This window comes from Dendrobates tinctorius, unplaced genomic scaffold (assembly GCF_039654945.1).
Source record: "Dendrobates tinctorius isolate UK_male_01 unplaced genomic scaffold, ASM3965494v1 ptg000086l, whole genome shotgun sequence".
Taxonomy (NCBI): domain Eukaryota; kingdom Metazoa; phylum Chordata; class Amphibia; order Anura; family Dendrobatidae; genus Dendrobates; species Dendrobates tinctorius.
The window spans coordinates 9594672-9612489 of record NW_027361754.1 but is presented as its reverse complement, the minus strand read 5'-3'; the positions used below and the strand labels follow the sequence as shown (position 1 = coordinate 9612489).

The window sequence follows — 17818 nt, the reverse complement described above, 5'->3', positions numbered from 1 at the left end:
ATGCAATTCCACTCACAAAACTCAGTGTAGCTGCAAGAGAAATTGACATGTTGCGGTTTTCAATAATGCACCATAGGTCAGTTTATGTAGCACAATAAAAAGACTGATCCACTCAAATATTCAGTGTGGAATTAAGTTTCTTTGGGATTTTGTTTTGTTTAGGAAAAGAATACCAATCCAGATACTCACCAAAACTGCGCCAATATGAACAGACCAAATTTGCAACCCTGAAATTCTGGAGTTCATTGCAACGCTTCCTTCCATCTCTATGTCTGATGTTGGTGTGCAGTTGGCTACAACTTAAGTTACTGCACAAGTTTTGTAGAATATTCAGCACTTATTACTGACATTTGTCTCCTATGATAAAGTTTTCTGAGGAGTATTTGGGCACAGTTTAGCTTTTTCTGTAGTTGATCAGTCTGTGTCGCTGACACTTGCTGTGCTGTAGTACATGATCACACCAGCAATTCTGTTTTTGGTTAGATAGAATGTAACGCTGATTGTTATGTACAGCTTCATCCAAGCGATGACAGAAAAAATAACAGGCTCCTATGTGTCAAGCCACATTACCGCCTGTGCTCTGTAGGGCGCATTTGCAGAGGGCTGGACCTCCTTTAATGTGTATCTTATCTGCCAGTAGGGGAGTATAAAAAAAAAAAAAAAGCTTTATAATCAAGATAAAATATGGCACATTTTTATTTGTTGCACTAAATTTCCAGTGCACAGTAAATACCTTGTGAGTAAATGGAGGCACTATTTTTATGTTGAGTGTGCATTTTGACTATTTCTAGATATATTCTGCAAACTGTTCCCAGTTTCTTCCCCCAATGCTCTGGTTCACTCATTGGCCCCGGGAGTGCGATCACTAAGGTTACCCATACATATAACTTAACTTAAAAAAAAAAAAAAAAGTCTGTGTGGAAAACATTTACCAAACAATTTATTGTGTGCTTGGTCATTCCTACAATTTCCATATTAGATGAGCCCTACTCATCTCTGCTCATGTGAACCAGCGTAATATGCATAAGTCTTGCATGCTGCGATTATTTTCACAGATTCCGTAATGAAAAAAATTGGTCACATGTACTGCCCCGTTGAACAACATTGGTGCAAGTGCTATCCGTGTTTTTCACAGACAGCACTCTGACCAAAAATACGGTTGTGTGAACAAATCCGAAGTAGAAGAAGCAAGTTGATTTGTAGCCTCTGTGGCTGCCTTAGTGAATCTTCTCCTTGGGAGCCGTTTATCATTATTCCCTTGACAGATGCATCCACTTTGAGATCTGAAGGAAGCATTCAACCCTGTGCTCTGACCTCACACAAGAGTGATCACCTCCATGGTATTTAATCTGCCTATGGTGAACTGATGTCTCTGGATGTGTGATCTCCTGGCATGATCCAGACACAGCCCTTCTATGTTGAGTGATCTGAAGACTCTAATTTGATCAAGACATTCATCTACTCCAAGTGACATGAGCCTTTTCCAACTGTGCCAGCCCACTCCGGCTTCTCAGGAGTATGATCCTTCTAACTCTATATAATCCCCCACATGCCATCAAGTCCATTGTGTGATATCACACCGAGGAGCACAACCAGGCCTGTAAATGGCTTACTCAGGCCTCCTGGGAGTACGATCTGCTTAGCTAATTCATGTCTCCCAGGAATGTGATCCCGCTCCTCCAGCCTCCTGCCAGTATTGCTGGTTCCCCATCTGTATTGTCAGGCTTTCCAGTAGTGTGATGCCCCTGCATTCAACTCACTCATGCATGTAATCCTCCAACCTCTGTTTTACTCAAGCCCCCTGGGGCTATGATCTCCTAGCCCCTGGCTCATTCTGGCCTCCCAAGTGTATGAGCCCCCAGTGATTGACTAGCTTAGGCCTCCCAAAGTGAGGAAGCATGTAGAAGAGAATTGCATGGACGAGATCTGTATGGAAATGAAGAATTTAGGCTAATGGAGCTCAACCATTTCTAATTTTGTGATGGCAGGAGGATTTTGATTGAAAGTAATTAAGCAAGCTAGCTGTAAAATTAATTAAAGCAAAGGGGGGGGGATTTTATTGGATTGGATAGCGATATAGCGGCTGTCAGATGGGGGACGGATGGGGGTGACCTGAATTCTCTGCCCTCCCTCCTCCCACTCGGGACGTTTATGTCACTTTAATCTCCTTACAGCGGCTGGTGTGCATTTGTTTGAAATAATCAAGGAAATATGGTCAGAAATTGTCAGCTTTCAGATCTAATTTACCTGACAGCCTCGCGCCGGAGAGGGGACTGTGTCTGTGTGTGCTTTTCTGTGTGAACGTCTATGTCTGGGTAAAACAGACCCTGTGTCTGAGTGTCACCTGTATCATTAGTCAGGTTCTCTTTGTATTTTTATTTTAGCTTGAGATAATTATTATGGTGGCATTGGGGCTGCTCAGACACAACTTTGCTGAATCATTCAAATGTATTTTGCCAGTATTCTGCACCTGCCTCCTCCATCCTCTGTAACCCGCTTTAGGGTTTAGTATGTATAGGATTAGGAAGGTGACTGTAATTCCTATCCCCAGATGGTTGACAACAGACTTAGCAAATGCAAGCAAGTGGAGCTGGTGTCGATAAAGTCTGGTCATAATGATTGTAACATCCGCCTTCATGTATAGGATAATACAGAAACAATGTCACTTTCCTCCAAAGACTTCCACTGATACAGGGATGTATTACACACTAGATCTGAATCTCATGTTCTCTACCGATATAAACCTAAATCATACACAAGTTTAGTTTGTTTGTTTTTTTAACTTTTCCACATATAGAAACTGGATACATTATCCATATCATACCATATTCAATGTGTAAAATTATATATATATATATATTTGCACAATATTATTTTTTTGGAGTAGACCTGTCACGCCAACATTTACTATAAAAATGTGATCAGAAAATATCTGGAACCTACAATGCAGCAGATATTACTATGCTAGCTTAATGTGCCTATAATAATATGAAGTGTATCTTCTGATTTTTTTCTTTTAGTTTTTAGAATAACTTTTTACCAGTCTGGGACAACTACTGTACATTCATCTTTATACAGGTCTGTGCCACACGATGAACGTGCAGCAGTTAGCTGAGCTGCTCGCCACACACGTTAGCTTCCCAAATCCTGATGCTTGGGTCACACAGTGTGTCCTGACCCCTGTATCCCAGGCTCCCAACACATCAGCCTCACCCTCTGCCTCTCATCCATCCTCTCATTCTCCAATTTACTTCTCTGGCTCTGCTACAGACTTTCCCTGCCAGCACAGGGCACTGGAAAGTGCTGGCGCTGCCAAAAACCCAGTGTGTGCTACAGCTCCCCAAACATCCCTTTATTTTTATTGTTCTGTTAATTACTGTTTAAACTTTAATAAGTCACTTCGTCAGGAGGGGACCTCTAGTGAAGAGGTCTGTGCAAACAGAGCACTCAGAGGGACCCGCTTAAATCGCAGCCTTTTCTCCAACGTGGGAATGTTTGTTTAAGATGGAAACCTGTTATTTTAGGGACAGTTACAGAAAACAAGAATTGCGACAGTTAAATTATCAAGGCTGTGAAGCAGACAGCTGCAGAAAGCACAGTCGGTGTGAAGCTGGGGAGACACGCGGGAACATACAGAGCGAGAGATGTGGACAAATTGCATAATCCACCATCCTTTCCCAGACACTACAGACCAATGAGACTTGGAACATTGAACTTTATATTTGCCCATCTTAGAATAAAAAACAAATCAAAAGTTTAGTATCCATCAGTCTGTAGAAAAAGATAGAGCTGATTGTATACTCTGAAAATCCTTGATTATTTAGGGCTTTCGCAAAGCAAGCCGCATCCCTGCCAGAAATGCTATAGTAATATCTACCAATATGCCATTATTAGCATTGACAAAATCCGCTCTGCTACATATATTATACACTTAAAAATGCACACATCTGTCCCCCACGGCTAAGGAAAGCATCTATAAAAAAAAAAAAAAAATGTAAGGAAATTTCCATATTCGTGCAAATTGCTTTAAAAGCATTTTATCTTGTCATAAAAAACAAGAGTGCTGTGCGAGTGATCCTGGTCTGAGATGATTGGACAGCAGTGCACGGGCTGCTAATGGCCATTTTGCTCCAGGGTGGCTTATTAAAAAATTTATACACAAATGCTTAAAATTGCATAAATTATTAAAAAAAAAAAAAAAAAAAAAACCAAGTAAGCACTTTAATGACTTGTACCCCCCTTCTGGTACTATCCACATAAAGTGACAATGAAGAAAATAAACTGCAGCATTTTGTTGTGTGATGTCCACTGCTGCCTTGTGATTCAGTGTTTCCTTACAGTCCACAGTGATATACACTCACTGGCCACTTTATTAGGTACACCTGTCCAACTGTGTGTTAAGACTTAATTTCTAATCAGCCAATCACATGGCGGCAACTCAGTGCATTTAGGCATGCAGACATGGTCAAGACAATCTCCTGCAGTTCAAACCGAGCATCAGTATGGGGAAGAAAGGTGATTTGAGTGCCTTTGAACGTGGCATGATTGTTGGTGCCAGAAGGGCTGGTCTGAGTATTTCAGAAACTGCTGATCTACTGGGATTTTCACGCACAACCATCTCTAGGGTTTACAGAGAATGGTCCGAAAAAGAAAAAAAATCCAGTGAGCGGCAGTTCTGTGGCCGGAAATGCCATGTTGATGCCAGAGGTCAGAGGAGAATGGGCAGACTGGTTCGAGCTGATAGAAAGGCAACAGTGACTCAAATTGCCACCCGTTACAACCAAGGTAGGCAGAAGAGCATCTCTGAACGCACAGTGCGTCGAACTTTGAGGCAGATGGGCTACAGCAGCAGAAGACCACACTGGGTACCACTCCTCTCAGCTAAGAACAGGAAACTGAGGCTACAATTTGCACAAGCTCATCGAAATTGGACAGTAGAAGATTGGAAAAACGTTGCCTGGTCTGATGAGTCTCGATTTCTGCTGCGACATTCGGATGGTAGGGTCAGAATTTGGCGTAAACAACATGAAAGCATGGATCCATCCTGCCTTGTATCAACGGTTCAGGCTGGTGGTGGTGGTGTCATGGTGTGGGGAATTTTTTCTAGGCACTCTTTGGGCCCCTTGGTACCAATTGAGCATCGTTGCAACGCCACAGCCTACCTGAGTATTGTTGCTGACCATGTCCATCCCTTTATGACCACAATGTACCCAACATCTGATGGCTACTTTCAGCAGGATAATGCGCCATGTCATAAAGCTCGAATCATCTCAGATTGGTTTCTTGAACATGACAATGAGTTTACTGTACTCAAATGGCCTCCTCAGTCACCAGATCTCAATCCAATAGAGCATCTTTGGGATGTGGTGGAACGGGAGATTCGCATCAGGGATGTGCAGCCGACAAATCTGCGCCAACTGTGTGATGCCATCATGTCAATATGGTCCAAAATCTCTGAGGAATGCTTCCAGCACCTTGTTGAATCTCTGCCACGAAGAATTGAGGCAGTTCTGAAGGCAAAAGGGGGTCCAACCCCTTACTAGCATGGTGTACCTAATAAAGTGGCCAGTGAGTGTATATATATAGAGGAGTAATACACCTTTGGCGGGTTTAAAGTTTGAGGTTCACTTTTGTGTTGTGTAGTGTTGGGTGCTGTAATGCACCTGTACAATGCTGTGATGGGTGTGTTAACATTTGTTTACATTCACTACACATTTTTGCAAATAACTGAACATAAGTTGCAGTTGCCAAGTTTTGCAAGGAGACGTCAGATATGTTTTGGTTCTTTGGTAAGAGGTGCAGCCTCTGGTAGGCCACGCTCTAGAGCAGGGTTCCCCAACTCTAGTCCTCAAGGCCCACCAACAGATCATGTTTTCAGGATTTCCTTTGTATTGCACAGGTGAAGCAATGATCACCTCTGCAATACTAAGGAAATCCTGAAAACATGATCTGTTGGTGGGCCTTGAGGACTAGAGTTGGGGAACCCTGCTCTAGAGGGGACAGTGCCTTGTTACCCAACAGTGCACAGAAAAGTTTGTGAACTTTTGATTTCACCCCAAGGTCTTGGGGACTATCAGGAGGCAGAAACGTTCCTTTCCTATACTTTGTAACAGCAAATTGTTGTTTTTCTTACCATGAATAATCTTCCATTCTTTTCTGGTTTTATATTGAACTTTTATTTTTTTTTAGGATGAAAAAGCCAAATTTACTTACATGAACAATCCAGATGTGGATTAGAAAGAAATGGGATCATGTGATGGCACAAAGGGAAAAGATGAAATTTAAGGGATTTTTTGTTCACTACGGAAGTGTCCTGTAGCAGGGCGAGCTGCTGTCCTATAAGAATGAATGAATGAAAGTCCATTTCCTAGCTCTTTCTTAATCTTTGTATTCTCTGCTGTCATGTGAGTTTGTTTTTCCTTAAAAACTCATATGGTTCAGAAGTAAGGAAAGACACTTGTACTTCCTTAAGTGCCTGGAAAATCCTGTATTGTAGCTTTCAATAAGATTAACAAAAACTAGTAAATTGTAAAACCTCCATTAGTGCAATGTGTACATGGTGTGGTGTGTCTGTGACCAGCAGAGCTGTGTGCAGTCCTTGTGTAGCTGTTGTGTTTGTCAGATGCCCTAGCAGGCAGGCAGCGCTGAGCTGGCTGTACATTGATTTGTGTGCATGGTGCAGCTGCCGACCTCTATTGAGGAACAAACATAATCAGCACTGACGCAAATTAGATGGTTATTCGTTTTGAAAATTGACAGAAAAACAATAAAAAAGATGAAATGCTCCCAAATCAATAGATATAATGAAATTCAAATAATCCGAGAGATGAGGTCTCCATGGCAACTGATAATGTGGAAAAGAAAACAATTTAATAAAGGACAGACACACTTTGCAAACAGATTGGCGAAGGGGGGGGGGGTGGTGACTGTGTCTTCGTGAAGGATCACTGTCCGTCCCAAGGACGGCTGCAATAATTAAGAGGGCCTTTCGGTCCAGAAAGTGCAGATTCAGGTTTTAATACACAAAATTATTTCAGGAGCAGTGAATCGGAAAGTCGTTTGTTTTGACCTTCCAGTGAGGCCTGCAGCAGGGCATGGCGGAGACGCCAGGGCTGGAAGGGCTGAGTTATGGCATATTTGTGTTTTTATAGAGCGGAGGGGAGGGGGAGAGGTTAAACAGTATTTACAGCTCACTTGTTTTCAGAAGGAGAGAGAAATCGAGTTTATGGAAGGAAAAAAATGCACACATTGGATTGATTATTCTCTTTACCATTGCAAGGAAATTGGGATGGAGGGGGGAAATTTTTTAATATTTTTTAGGCAGTGATGTATGGTTAGATGAAACATTGGGATGGGGTGGTAAATGCTATAATTTTGGACATGGTTTTCCATATGTTAGAAGAATGAAATTTATTTACCGTATTTTACACAATTATACAGCGCCATTAATTCCTCACCACTTTACAGATATCGGCACCGTCCCCATTGGGGCTCACAATCTGCATTCCCTATCAGAATGTCTTTGGAGTGTGGGAGGAAACTGGAGAAAACCAACGCAAGCACTGGAGAACATACCAATTCATAAAACAGAGCGCAAAGTAAAGCGATGGCAGGAAGAATAACGTAGGATTCCTCTTGGCTTCTTTTCAGTAGTAAGGTCCTACAAACACAAATTCTCACATGTGAGGTGGAGTGTGGGACACAGACTGCTTTATTGAATAAACACAACCGTATTATACTACAAAAGATGCACTCAGGTGGGCCGATATTGGCCCAAGTCTCATTGCTCGCTAAGGCTGCTTTCACACATCCGGCTTTTTGAATCCGGCACGATGCAGGGAAATTTGGAACAACCGGATCCGGTACCGGATCTGGTTTTGTCCCATAGAGTTGTACTGTCGCCGCACCGTGCCGGATGGGTATGCGGCGCATTCAGTTTTTGCCGGATACGGCAAAAAGTAGCCGTCCGGCGTCGGCAAAAAACGTTCGCTGCAACGTTTTTTTGACAGCTTGACCTGTTTTTCTCAGAGCGCATGCGCGGAGACTCTGAGTCTCGCGCTGCTCTTTTAAATGTGGGCGCCACCGTATCCGGCCACACAGGCATCCGGTGTGTCCGGCACATCCCGGATCCACCCCTACGGCTTTTTGCCACACGGCGCCGGAGACACAAAGCCGGATGTGTGAAAGAAGCCTAACTGGTCCGTTTACACAGATCGGGAACAGAATGGTTGTTAATACGATCAGTTTAGCCCCACTCCATCATGGTATCAGCAACACATTTTATGCCAACATGTTGTAACGACTGCTTGTTTACCAGTTATCGAGCCGTCTAAATGCACCTTACCTAATGACATTTATTTTCATTGCTTGGCAATTTGGTCACGCTGGTCCTGACTCTTTCACAACTTACATTGTTTTCACATGTTGCAACTTTTTGCTACGATCTAGGTAGAACCACAACATTTTTGCTACTTTTCAGAAAATCATGAAGTAGTAATGCTTGTAAATGTTTTACATTTACACTGGATGTCCATATGTCAGGATTAAATGTTAGATTACTATTGTTGCCCACATTATTGGTAATATTGGTGGAAATTTTGCTTTCAATGTCTGTGGAAGCTTGGATATATTACATCACTACAAACAGTAGTAAAATCAATGATAATATACATGCTCATGGTCCTTCAGCTATATTTTCTATCAGAGAATAAGATCAGTAGGCCACCTATACATTATTTAGATTGATACTAGTCACATTGATTAGGGCCAATTCATAAAGATCAATTTTTTTCACCATTGATGAAAGATCAGGGCTTCGAAAAATACATATGTGAAGATCTGATGGAAATATCTATCAAAATGATCCTCAAAAATAACTGTTGAACAGTTCCACAATAGAGACCCCATATAAATATATCACAAGTTTGATACAGATGCATAATAACTTATTTCTTTAGTGCCAACTTATTTGGTAATACTTAATTCAGAAGGGACATGTTCAAACAATGTAAAACATTACGGAAAAACACATACGGTAATTCAACAATTGACGATGAGTGAGGGTCCTGATCGCAATCTTACAATCTGTGAAAAAAGGGACATGCACAAAAGGTAAAAAGTGCTTGTATTGTAAGGTCCAGCCATCAATATAATAAATAGGGACATTCTAGTAACGCAGAATGAACCAGTCATCAGCCACCATCTATGTACGTAAAGATACAAAGTTCTATTGAGTGCATGGCCGGTTTGGAAATAGATAATAAAAGGGGCCAGTTTCTAAGGAAAATTTTTGGAAACAGGGAATAGTTTGATTAGTGAGATGATGTGCTAAAGAAATGTGTATTTAAAGCACACGTAAAACTTTAAACTCTGGGAATTAACCAGATTGTCTGGTGTCGTACATTCCAGAAAGCTGGCACAGCGTGAACGAAGTCTTGTACACGGGAGTGGGAGGTTCAGATTATTGAGGATGTAAGTCTTGGATCATTAGCAGAATGGAGAGCAAGGATGAGGTGGTAGACAGAGATTGAATGAAGGAAGCGTGGAGAGCTTTGTGTGTGAGAGAGACAAGTTTATATTGCACTCCAGCGGATGGGCAACTAGTGCAATGACTGGCAAAAGGATATATTGGAGGGGAGGGGTTAGTCCTAGGGGGACTGATTTGTAGAGTCCATCCAGATGAGAATGAATCAGAGCAACAGTTTTTACAGTGTTAAAGGTAAGGAAAGATCTGATTTTGGAAATGGTTTTGAGGTACAAAAGACATGAATGAACAAGTGATCAAATATTGGGAGTGAAGAAAGCATCTGACCCTAGATGATAACCCCAAGGGAGCAGGCGTGTTGCTTATTAATTATGGTTAGAAACACACAAGAGATGGCAATATTAGCATTAGGTAAGTTAGTAAAGGGAGGAAAACACAAGAAGTTCAGTTTTGAAAAGATTCAGTTTCGGATTAAGGGAGGACATAATTGTTACAGACAGCGAGTCACTGGTATTTTGTAGTTATATGGGGGTGATGTCAGGGGAAGAGGTGTATAATTGGGTGTCCTCAGCATAGAGATGGTACTGAAAACAAAATCTGCTGATGTATAATGAGTAGAGATGAGCGAATTTGATCAAGTTCCTGCTTATTCAGCACACTATAGCGCTTACCAAATAAGCTGCAGAGGGGACCCGGATACATGGCTCCGGCTGATCAGCTGTTCAGCTCTGCAGCTGCATGTGTCGCGGCTGTGTGCCTGTGTTGTGACTGTGATACAGCCGCAACAAATGCAGCTGCGGAGCCAAACAGCTGATCAGCCGGAGTCATGTATCCGGGTTCTCTCTGCTGCTTATTCTGTAAGCGCTATAGCTTGCTGAATAAGCAGGGACCCCATCAAATTCGCTCATCTCTAATAGTAAGAAAAGGAGAGAGCCTAGAACTGAGCCCTGAGGAACCACAAGAGGAGACGAAGAAGAGCCAGAAGATGATACACTGAAGGAGCAGTCAAAGAGTTAGGAGAACCTGGTGCTTAAAATGGCTTCATGAAATAAATCTCATATCATATGGTGGCACCTGAACACATGAAGTACCCAAGGATCCATAATGTAGAACTGTTTTGCATTCTGGGCACTAGACTAGAGCATTTCTATTTTTATATCCTCAAGTAAATGCCACAGGGTTTCCCAAATTAAAAAAAAGGGTAAATTGCATCATGAAAGTCAATATTCTATAAGTCATAAAATTAAACCCTACTGGTCTAGACCACAACTGCCACTTTCTAAAATTTTAGCCCAGCAAATATAAGTAAACTGATTGTAAAAGTTGTGATTATCTATGCAATTTGTGATATTAAAATGTTGTCTGACCAATGTAAATGGCTCCAGCACTTTGTGTGGTAATACATGTATCCAGCCTCCACGACCCAGGCATTGTGCTAGCTTCATCCAAAGAAGAGGATACATCTTTAGGAAGAATTATATGCTCATCTTTCTTAAGCAGCATTCACACTGAATGAAATGTTTAGAAGTCTAGCCAAGGGGTAACTTTATTTCCTACCAGGGAGTTCAGAGACACACAGACAGAGCTATAAAGCAAAGTGCAGGGAGCTGACAGCCGGCCCTGCATTAGAAAACCTATAATTCAGCAAGGATGCCTGGTCCGACCCCTTTCTTTCCACGCCATGATTTACAGATAGAACAAGGGAGGGGGATTCATTTCTCTGTCCTAGCCTTTCTATACTAGTTCAATCGGCAGATTATGGAGGGAGTGAATATGGAAGAAGAAAAAAAGAAAAGTACACGGTAACCTTCTGGATAAGGAACAAGAAAAGACAGCCTGCGGTGAAGGAGAGTCAGTTGTGTTAGAATACTGGGCATTGTATTGTGGATGACCATCACCTATAGAAAATGTACTGAGAAAAAGTGTATTTCCTGTAAACTAGTCTGGCAAGAAATGAACTAGGGAAATGGTTGGATTGAGCTTTCTAAACTAGATAATCTTTATATTGCACTGAAGGCTCCATTCTGAATATTTTTCTATATAGCGCTAACATATTCCGCAGCACTTTACAGTTTGCACACATTATCATCACTGTCCCCGATGGGGCTCATAATCTAAATTCCCTATCAGTATGTCTTTGGAATGTGGGAGGAAATTGGAGAACCCCGAGGAAACCCACACAAACACAGGGGGAGAACATACAAACTCTTTGCAGATGTTGTCCTTGGTGGGATTTGAACCCAGGACTCCAGCGCTGCAAGGCTGCAGTGCTAACCACTGAGCCACCATGTTGGCCATGACTATCATAAACAAGTGCATACAGCAAATACCAAAAATAAGCCACAAATGGTAATTCCAGCCTAGCACAACCTTAGACATAAGGATAGTGGAGAGATATATACGGTATGTCTGTCTCTCTCTACCATGAGCTAATCACAGCTTTGCACCATTTTTAGGCTATGTTTACACGCAGCAATTTTGGAGTGTTATTTTTTTTTTTTTCTGCAGCCAATACTCTGGGCAGTAAAACAGTCTGGTTTTGTTGGATTTTTTGGTAAAATTTTCAGGGTTTTTTTTTTTTTTTTTTAGCTTTTTTGTGCAGATTACATCTGAGATTTCTCTAAAATACATAATTAATAAAATTAGCTTTATTTACCAAAAATGCAGAAAAAAACTGCTGAAAAACTTGTTTGCTTTCTATGGGTGTAAAAAAAAAAAAAAAAACCCCAAGAAAAAGCCGCGGCAAAAAAGCGCTGGAAGAATTGGTACATTGCAAATTTCAAAAATGCCGCTCAGCTCAAATTCAGTCAAGAAACAAGCAAGTGTGTTCATGAGTTTTCGGCTACGGCAAAATAACGCTGTGTGACCATGGCCTTACATCCTGTAGGCACAGCTCAATCCTGGGTCTCTCAGGTGACCGCTTTCCATCTATAGGTGACATTGTCACAGGCCCGGCTCCTCCACGGTGCATTGGGGGAGTTACCGCAGCACTGAGGATGCTTCAGGACTGCCGCCAAAGATTTAATATTTGTTTGAAATGAGAAACGATTCTCAAATGAATTTGGAGAGCTCTGGAATTAATGTCACCTCCCTTTCAATTTCTGATGCCTGCTGATTTGAATATTTATAAATATCAGTAAATTATTTATTGGGGCAATCTGCCGTACCATTTAACAATTGCAGTTAACGCTTTGCTTACTGCAGCTGCATATGAAATTGAATGTCTCTTTATGGACAAATCTTAATGGCTTCCTGGAATTACTTTGAAGGGTTTGCCTAACCTTTTATTTGGGGATTGCATTTACAGTGGTTTTCTAATATATCGTTAAGTTGTCTGCTTTTGGTCCATGTAGAGTACAATGTAGCAATGACATAGGTGCGTGTTTGCTCTTCTACATCACTGGTCTGTTATTGTTTTTTCTTTCTTAAATTACTTGCTTACTTCTATAACTTGAGATCTGGTTTCTAGTGGTGTGTTTTTTATACAGCTAAAGACATAAGCAACATCACCTATTACTACAGCACGTGATGGCCGTCAACGTGTTGTGTTTGGTGGCCTTGGTTCATGTAGGAAGAAGCTACAAAGAAAGTTATCCCTGGGGGGGACTCTGGCACAGTATGATGGAGGTGGCAAGTTCTGCTTTGTGCCAGTGATGGAAGTGATGCTCATGGCTGAGTTATCTATACTGCAGAGACAATCAGCTCATCAGATGCAAGCAATTAAGTTTATCTAATGAAAATACGCAGGATTAATATTTCATCTGGCCATTTGGAAGATGTGGTACTAACAAGCTATATGAATAAGTGAATGACAGCTGGAAATAAATGCCCCTCCATTTAAAGAATAAGCCGAACAATGAGGCCTTCCAGCTACAGTTCACGTAGCACAATACAAGAGATCTAAGCAAGAGCTTACAGATTAAAAAAATAAATGGTGTTTTGGATGCGGTATTCTCATAGATATACACATGGTGCAGTACATGAACATAATGAATTCACTACTTAGATTTTGTCTTGATTTCATTATTTCAAGATGGTTATCTGGATCATTTTGCTACATGTCAGCAGTTTAGGGTGTGAGTATGCTTCCATCAGAGAGAAATCCTCGAAACAAGCCAAAAATAAATAATTAAACTGTTCTGAAAAACTGTCAAGGACACAAGCAGGGGACAGTGCACGTCCAAGGTCACTGCCTGAACTAAAAGCAGTAATGTGTTTTATTGATAATCTGGATGGTAGAATGTGCTCTACATTGTACACGCAGACATACAATGCATTTCCTTCATACCGCATGTATATTAGCGTTCAGGACCACATCTCGGTGGTTTGTGTGGGACTTTTATTTTTTTTCCATTTTAAGTTTTGATTTTGCTACATAACAGTTGCAGAGAATTCTAATGGATGTTACATAAAGATAATATGGACTATCCGTATCTGATGAAGATTATTGAAATGGCTTGTGTGACAATATAGATAGCAGGTCTGGTTGTAGGTGTGTAGCGTTGACGTATTTAAATAGGGGTGAGCTCCAATACCAGCATGCACTAGCGACATTAAAGTAACTCTCAGAGTAAGCATGTCAGGCAAATTGTCAATGTGTCCCAGCTTGGTTCCAAAGGACATCCGCTTTATCACGTTCACCTATCTAGTGCTTGAGAGTAACCAGATCATCCAAATTAGAACCGCTTATTTGACTGTGAGATATGGTTTGCATTGTCGGTGATATTTTTTTTTTACAATAAAAGTAAAAGACAGGTTGTAATCCACCAGTGGGATTATTCAGCTATTACATATCTGCTCCTCATCTCAGGTAGCCCTGGACTCGTCCGCAGATTAGAGCTTTTCTGGGCACAGCTCTTTCCTCCGGGCGTCCTCAGGCCCATGAGGCAATTAAACCGCGCTGGCATTGTTTTAAGAGGAAGTTGTGCATGTAAATAAAGTAGTTGGTGAGTTTGTGCTGGGAAAAAGATGAAAACGTTCAGTTTGACAGGCCGGTTTTATGAATGTCTTCCTTATATTGATGTAAAATAAAAGAATTTTTGTTTGGGCAAAATGAAATAAAGCGGGATGTTTATTTTAACAGAGCAATAACATGCTGGGCTCGTCCAACCAGTGTTGGAGCAGCCAGCTGATTAACCATTTCCATCCCACTATAGTAATTACTTAGAAACTTCAATTTCTCCCTTTTTAACCATGATTACATGCTCAAAATGGCTTCCAGTAGGATTGCTATTGGTGTGACGTGCAGTATCTACGCTGGTGTACAAACAAGCTGCCCATTTATATGGATATATATTTACAGCCACATTTGTCTTCCTATCTCAATGTGAAGTCCTAGCGGGACTCTCGTACTCTCGCCTTAAATGTAGCTCCTTCAGGAGCGGTCAGGGCCTGCCGTCCTTGTCCGGCTGACTCACGGCGCCTCTATCTCCTGTGTGCACTGAGCAGGTTTCAGGATTATAGCCTTTGTGAGCAGTGTATAGGTGACAAGAGCTATTCCAGTCCATTTCTAGAAAGATGCCTCTCTTATGGCATACTATCAGTGCTGCTGACAAGCAGCTTCGCTCACTAAGAAGTTCCTTTGGCTTCATATTCTGCGACATCTGTCCTACAAATGCTTCCATTGTAAATAAAAATATTATCATTTTATACCTCATGGTTACAGTGTTACTACTAGCTGTCTCTAGATGAAGTTGCCTGCTGTATTATGCCATACACAGAACCCCAACGGGTCACATAAAAGCCAAAAGGACACCTCCATCTGGTGAATAGAGGCCTATGAATCCATCTAATGAATGTCCTCTGAGATTTCCTGGCGCATATGGTAAACATACACGGTCGACAAAGTGGCCTAAAGATTCAGTAAGCTCTCTCACTTACCAGAGTAATGCAAGAAAAACATCCCAACTAACTAGAAATCACTTTATACAAATACAATTTTCCTTTAAAGCTCAGAACAACCCCCAAAAAGCATAGGTTACCAATTACAACCCCAAATACAGTACCACTAGATTACTGTTTTCAGTATTACACCCCCACGGTTATAATGAACTATTGTTTGTGAACAATGTGTCAATGTACAACTTTAAAACGGAGGTACAATACTAAAAGTACATGCACAAATGGAGTATGTATATTGCTATGTATATCACCTGCATGGCATGCAAGTCACGGCTCCTTCTGCGATGTTGGGCAGATTACAACTTCTGCAGATATCAAAATCCGGCTATCATATTGTATTTCGGGGATTCATGCTGCAGATTCTGTCCCCAGATGCCTAACAATCCCTTATGTACAATGCAATCCTCGATAAAAGTGGTGAATCATTATCAACTGGTTGATAACAAGTTCCAGGCTGCGGGATTATTTGCAGCCCGGGCGCTGGAGACTTTGGCTCCTAGGTAACAACTTTTCTGTCTTTTGTCGTCGTTCCCAAAAATTATTTTTCTAAGATATTTTGTAATAAGAATTGTAAAGTTCCAAAAATAACATAGAAGATTTAGTCTCTCGAGAAGTCGGTCAGTGATATCTCATCGCTGCAAAGCACCTTTAAAACTTTAATATTTAGATAGTTTGCATTATTTGTCTCTTCTGCCAGGAAATGCACCAAAGAGCTTGGACAGGGCAAGTGCTGCTTCTGCAGAGGTTTCCCAGTATTATACAATGGGTGCTGCCATTCTAAATCAATATTTGCATTGACAGTACAGCCATGGGTATATAAGAAAAAGGTAACAATTTTAAAGCCATTGTGAATAATTGCATAGTGAACATTGGAGATATGCCTCTTCTAACCCTGGTGTCTACCAAAAACAACCAAGATGTCACAAATCAATTATAAGTGGAGTTTTACTAGAGATTCCTTTTTAGTAGGTGTTTGATCTGCTGTTCCTGGCAGCATAGTAGTAATGCTGTGGCATAGTATGTGTTCATGCTGGATTAGCTGTTGTTGTTTTTTTTATGTTGTATAACAGGTTATTTACTGTTTTGTTCCTCTGTTCACCACCTATAGCTGAAAGAAGTGTGTGCACTGACGGAACCTCAGGAAAGCCGAAGATGGCCGCCAAACGGAAAGGTGGCCTGAAACTAAATGCTATCTGTGCCAAACTGAGCCGGCAAGTTGGATCAGAACAGGGATCGGATACAGGAGATAATGAAACCGCACCTCTAGAAAACAACGAAAGACATGGAGAACAAAAAGTGGATCCTGCTGAAGACCTCAGCACTGATCAAAGAAGTGCTGAAGAAGACAAGCGACGTCGGGAGGTGATAGAGAAATGGGTCAATGGGGAATACACAGATGAACCCAATGAAAGATCAAACAAAGACTGCAAAAGAATAGGACTGCCAGAGTTTCTCCCTGAGGGGGTCTATATGGTGCAGCCTAAGGGCTGCAGTGATGATGAAGACAATACTGAGGAATCCAGAGCCTCTCGAAAGAGTAGATACGTGGAAGAGCGAGAATCAGGGAGGACAGTCTCCAAGGATGCAGAAGCCCCTACAAAACCAACTTCAGGAGCACCCTCAGGTAAGGGATTTCATAATAATAATAAGACTATTATTATTATAGTTATTATATTATTATACCACTATTTTGTTATACCAATTATTATATAATTGGTATAATATAATAATATAATATATAATATAATATTATAATATATATAATATATAATATAATATAATAATAATATATAATTATTAATAATTATTATACCACTATTTTGTTATATAAAGAGACCTTTATATAACAAAATAGTGGTAATTAGTGGACACTAATACAAAAAAGAAATCCCACAATCCAAGCAGTAGTGGACTTCTATTTTGTATTCTTAAGGAACTTTTAAACAGGTGAATGAGCATAGAGTAATTTACTCGGTGGTCGCTGTCTTCTGCGTTCTCTGGTCCATTCCAACACTATGTGTCCGCATTTGTAACCTGCGGTTCAGAGTCTTCTGTGTGTAGCGGGGGATTCTTTCTCATTGCAGGTCTAGGATCAGAAGGAGGCCCTCTAGCCACTTTCTGAATCTCATAGACAAACAATGAGAAAGTGTAAAAAGTGGCTTTAAGCCCCACATAGAAGACAATGTGTGATTCGGCAGGTCACAAATGCGAACACTTGGTGCCGGAGTGCCGCTGAATGGCAGAAACCGGCGTGAGTATATTACCACCCTCCCCACATATATACACACACACACACATACACGATTGCTAACAAAGGGAGAAATACAATAAAATCATCAAAGTGCTCCTTTAAACAAAATTACCAATCAAACGTCAAACTACATAATTCACTCAATTGTCGTTGACCACAAATTTTACGCAGACATAAATTTT

General features: G+C 41.0%; 1 protein-coding gene across 9 annotated transcripts in view; it reads left to right on the top strand.

Moving 5' to 3' along the window:
* CASZ1 (castor zinc finger 1) overlaps positions 1-17818 on the top strand; it is a 292892-nt gene that overhangs the window by 250345 nt on the left and 24729 nt on the right. For 7 of the 9 annotated variants that reach the window (XM_073585027.1, XM_073585026.1, XM_073585029.1 and 4 more), the window contains one exon: positions 16494-17009. In XM_073585027.1, the coding sequence (XP_073441128.1) occupies positions 16494-17009 (516 nt within the window). Of the gene's footprint in view, positions 1-7467; positions 7624-16493; positions 17010-17818 lie in introns of all 9 variants that reach the window. The other 2 variants (XM_073585030.1, XM_073585032.1) reach the window with 1 other exon arrangement.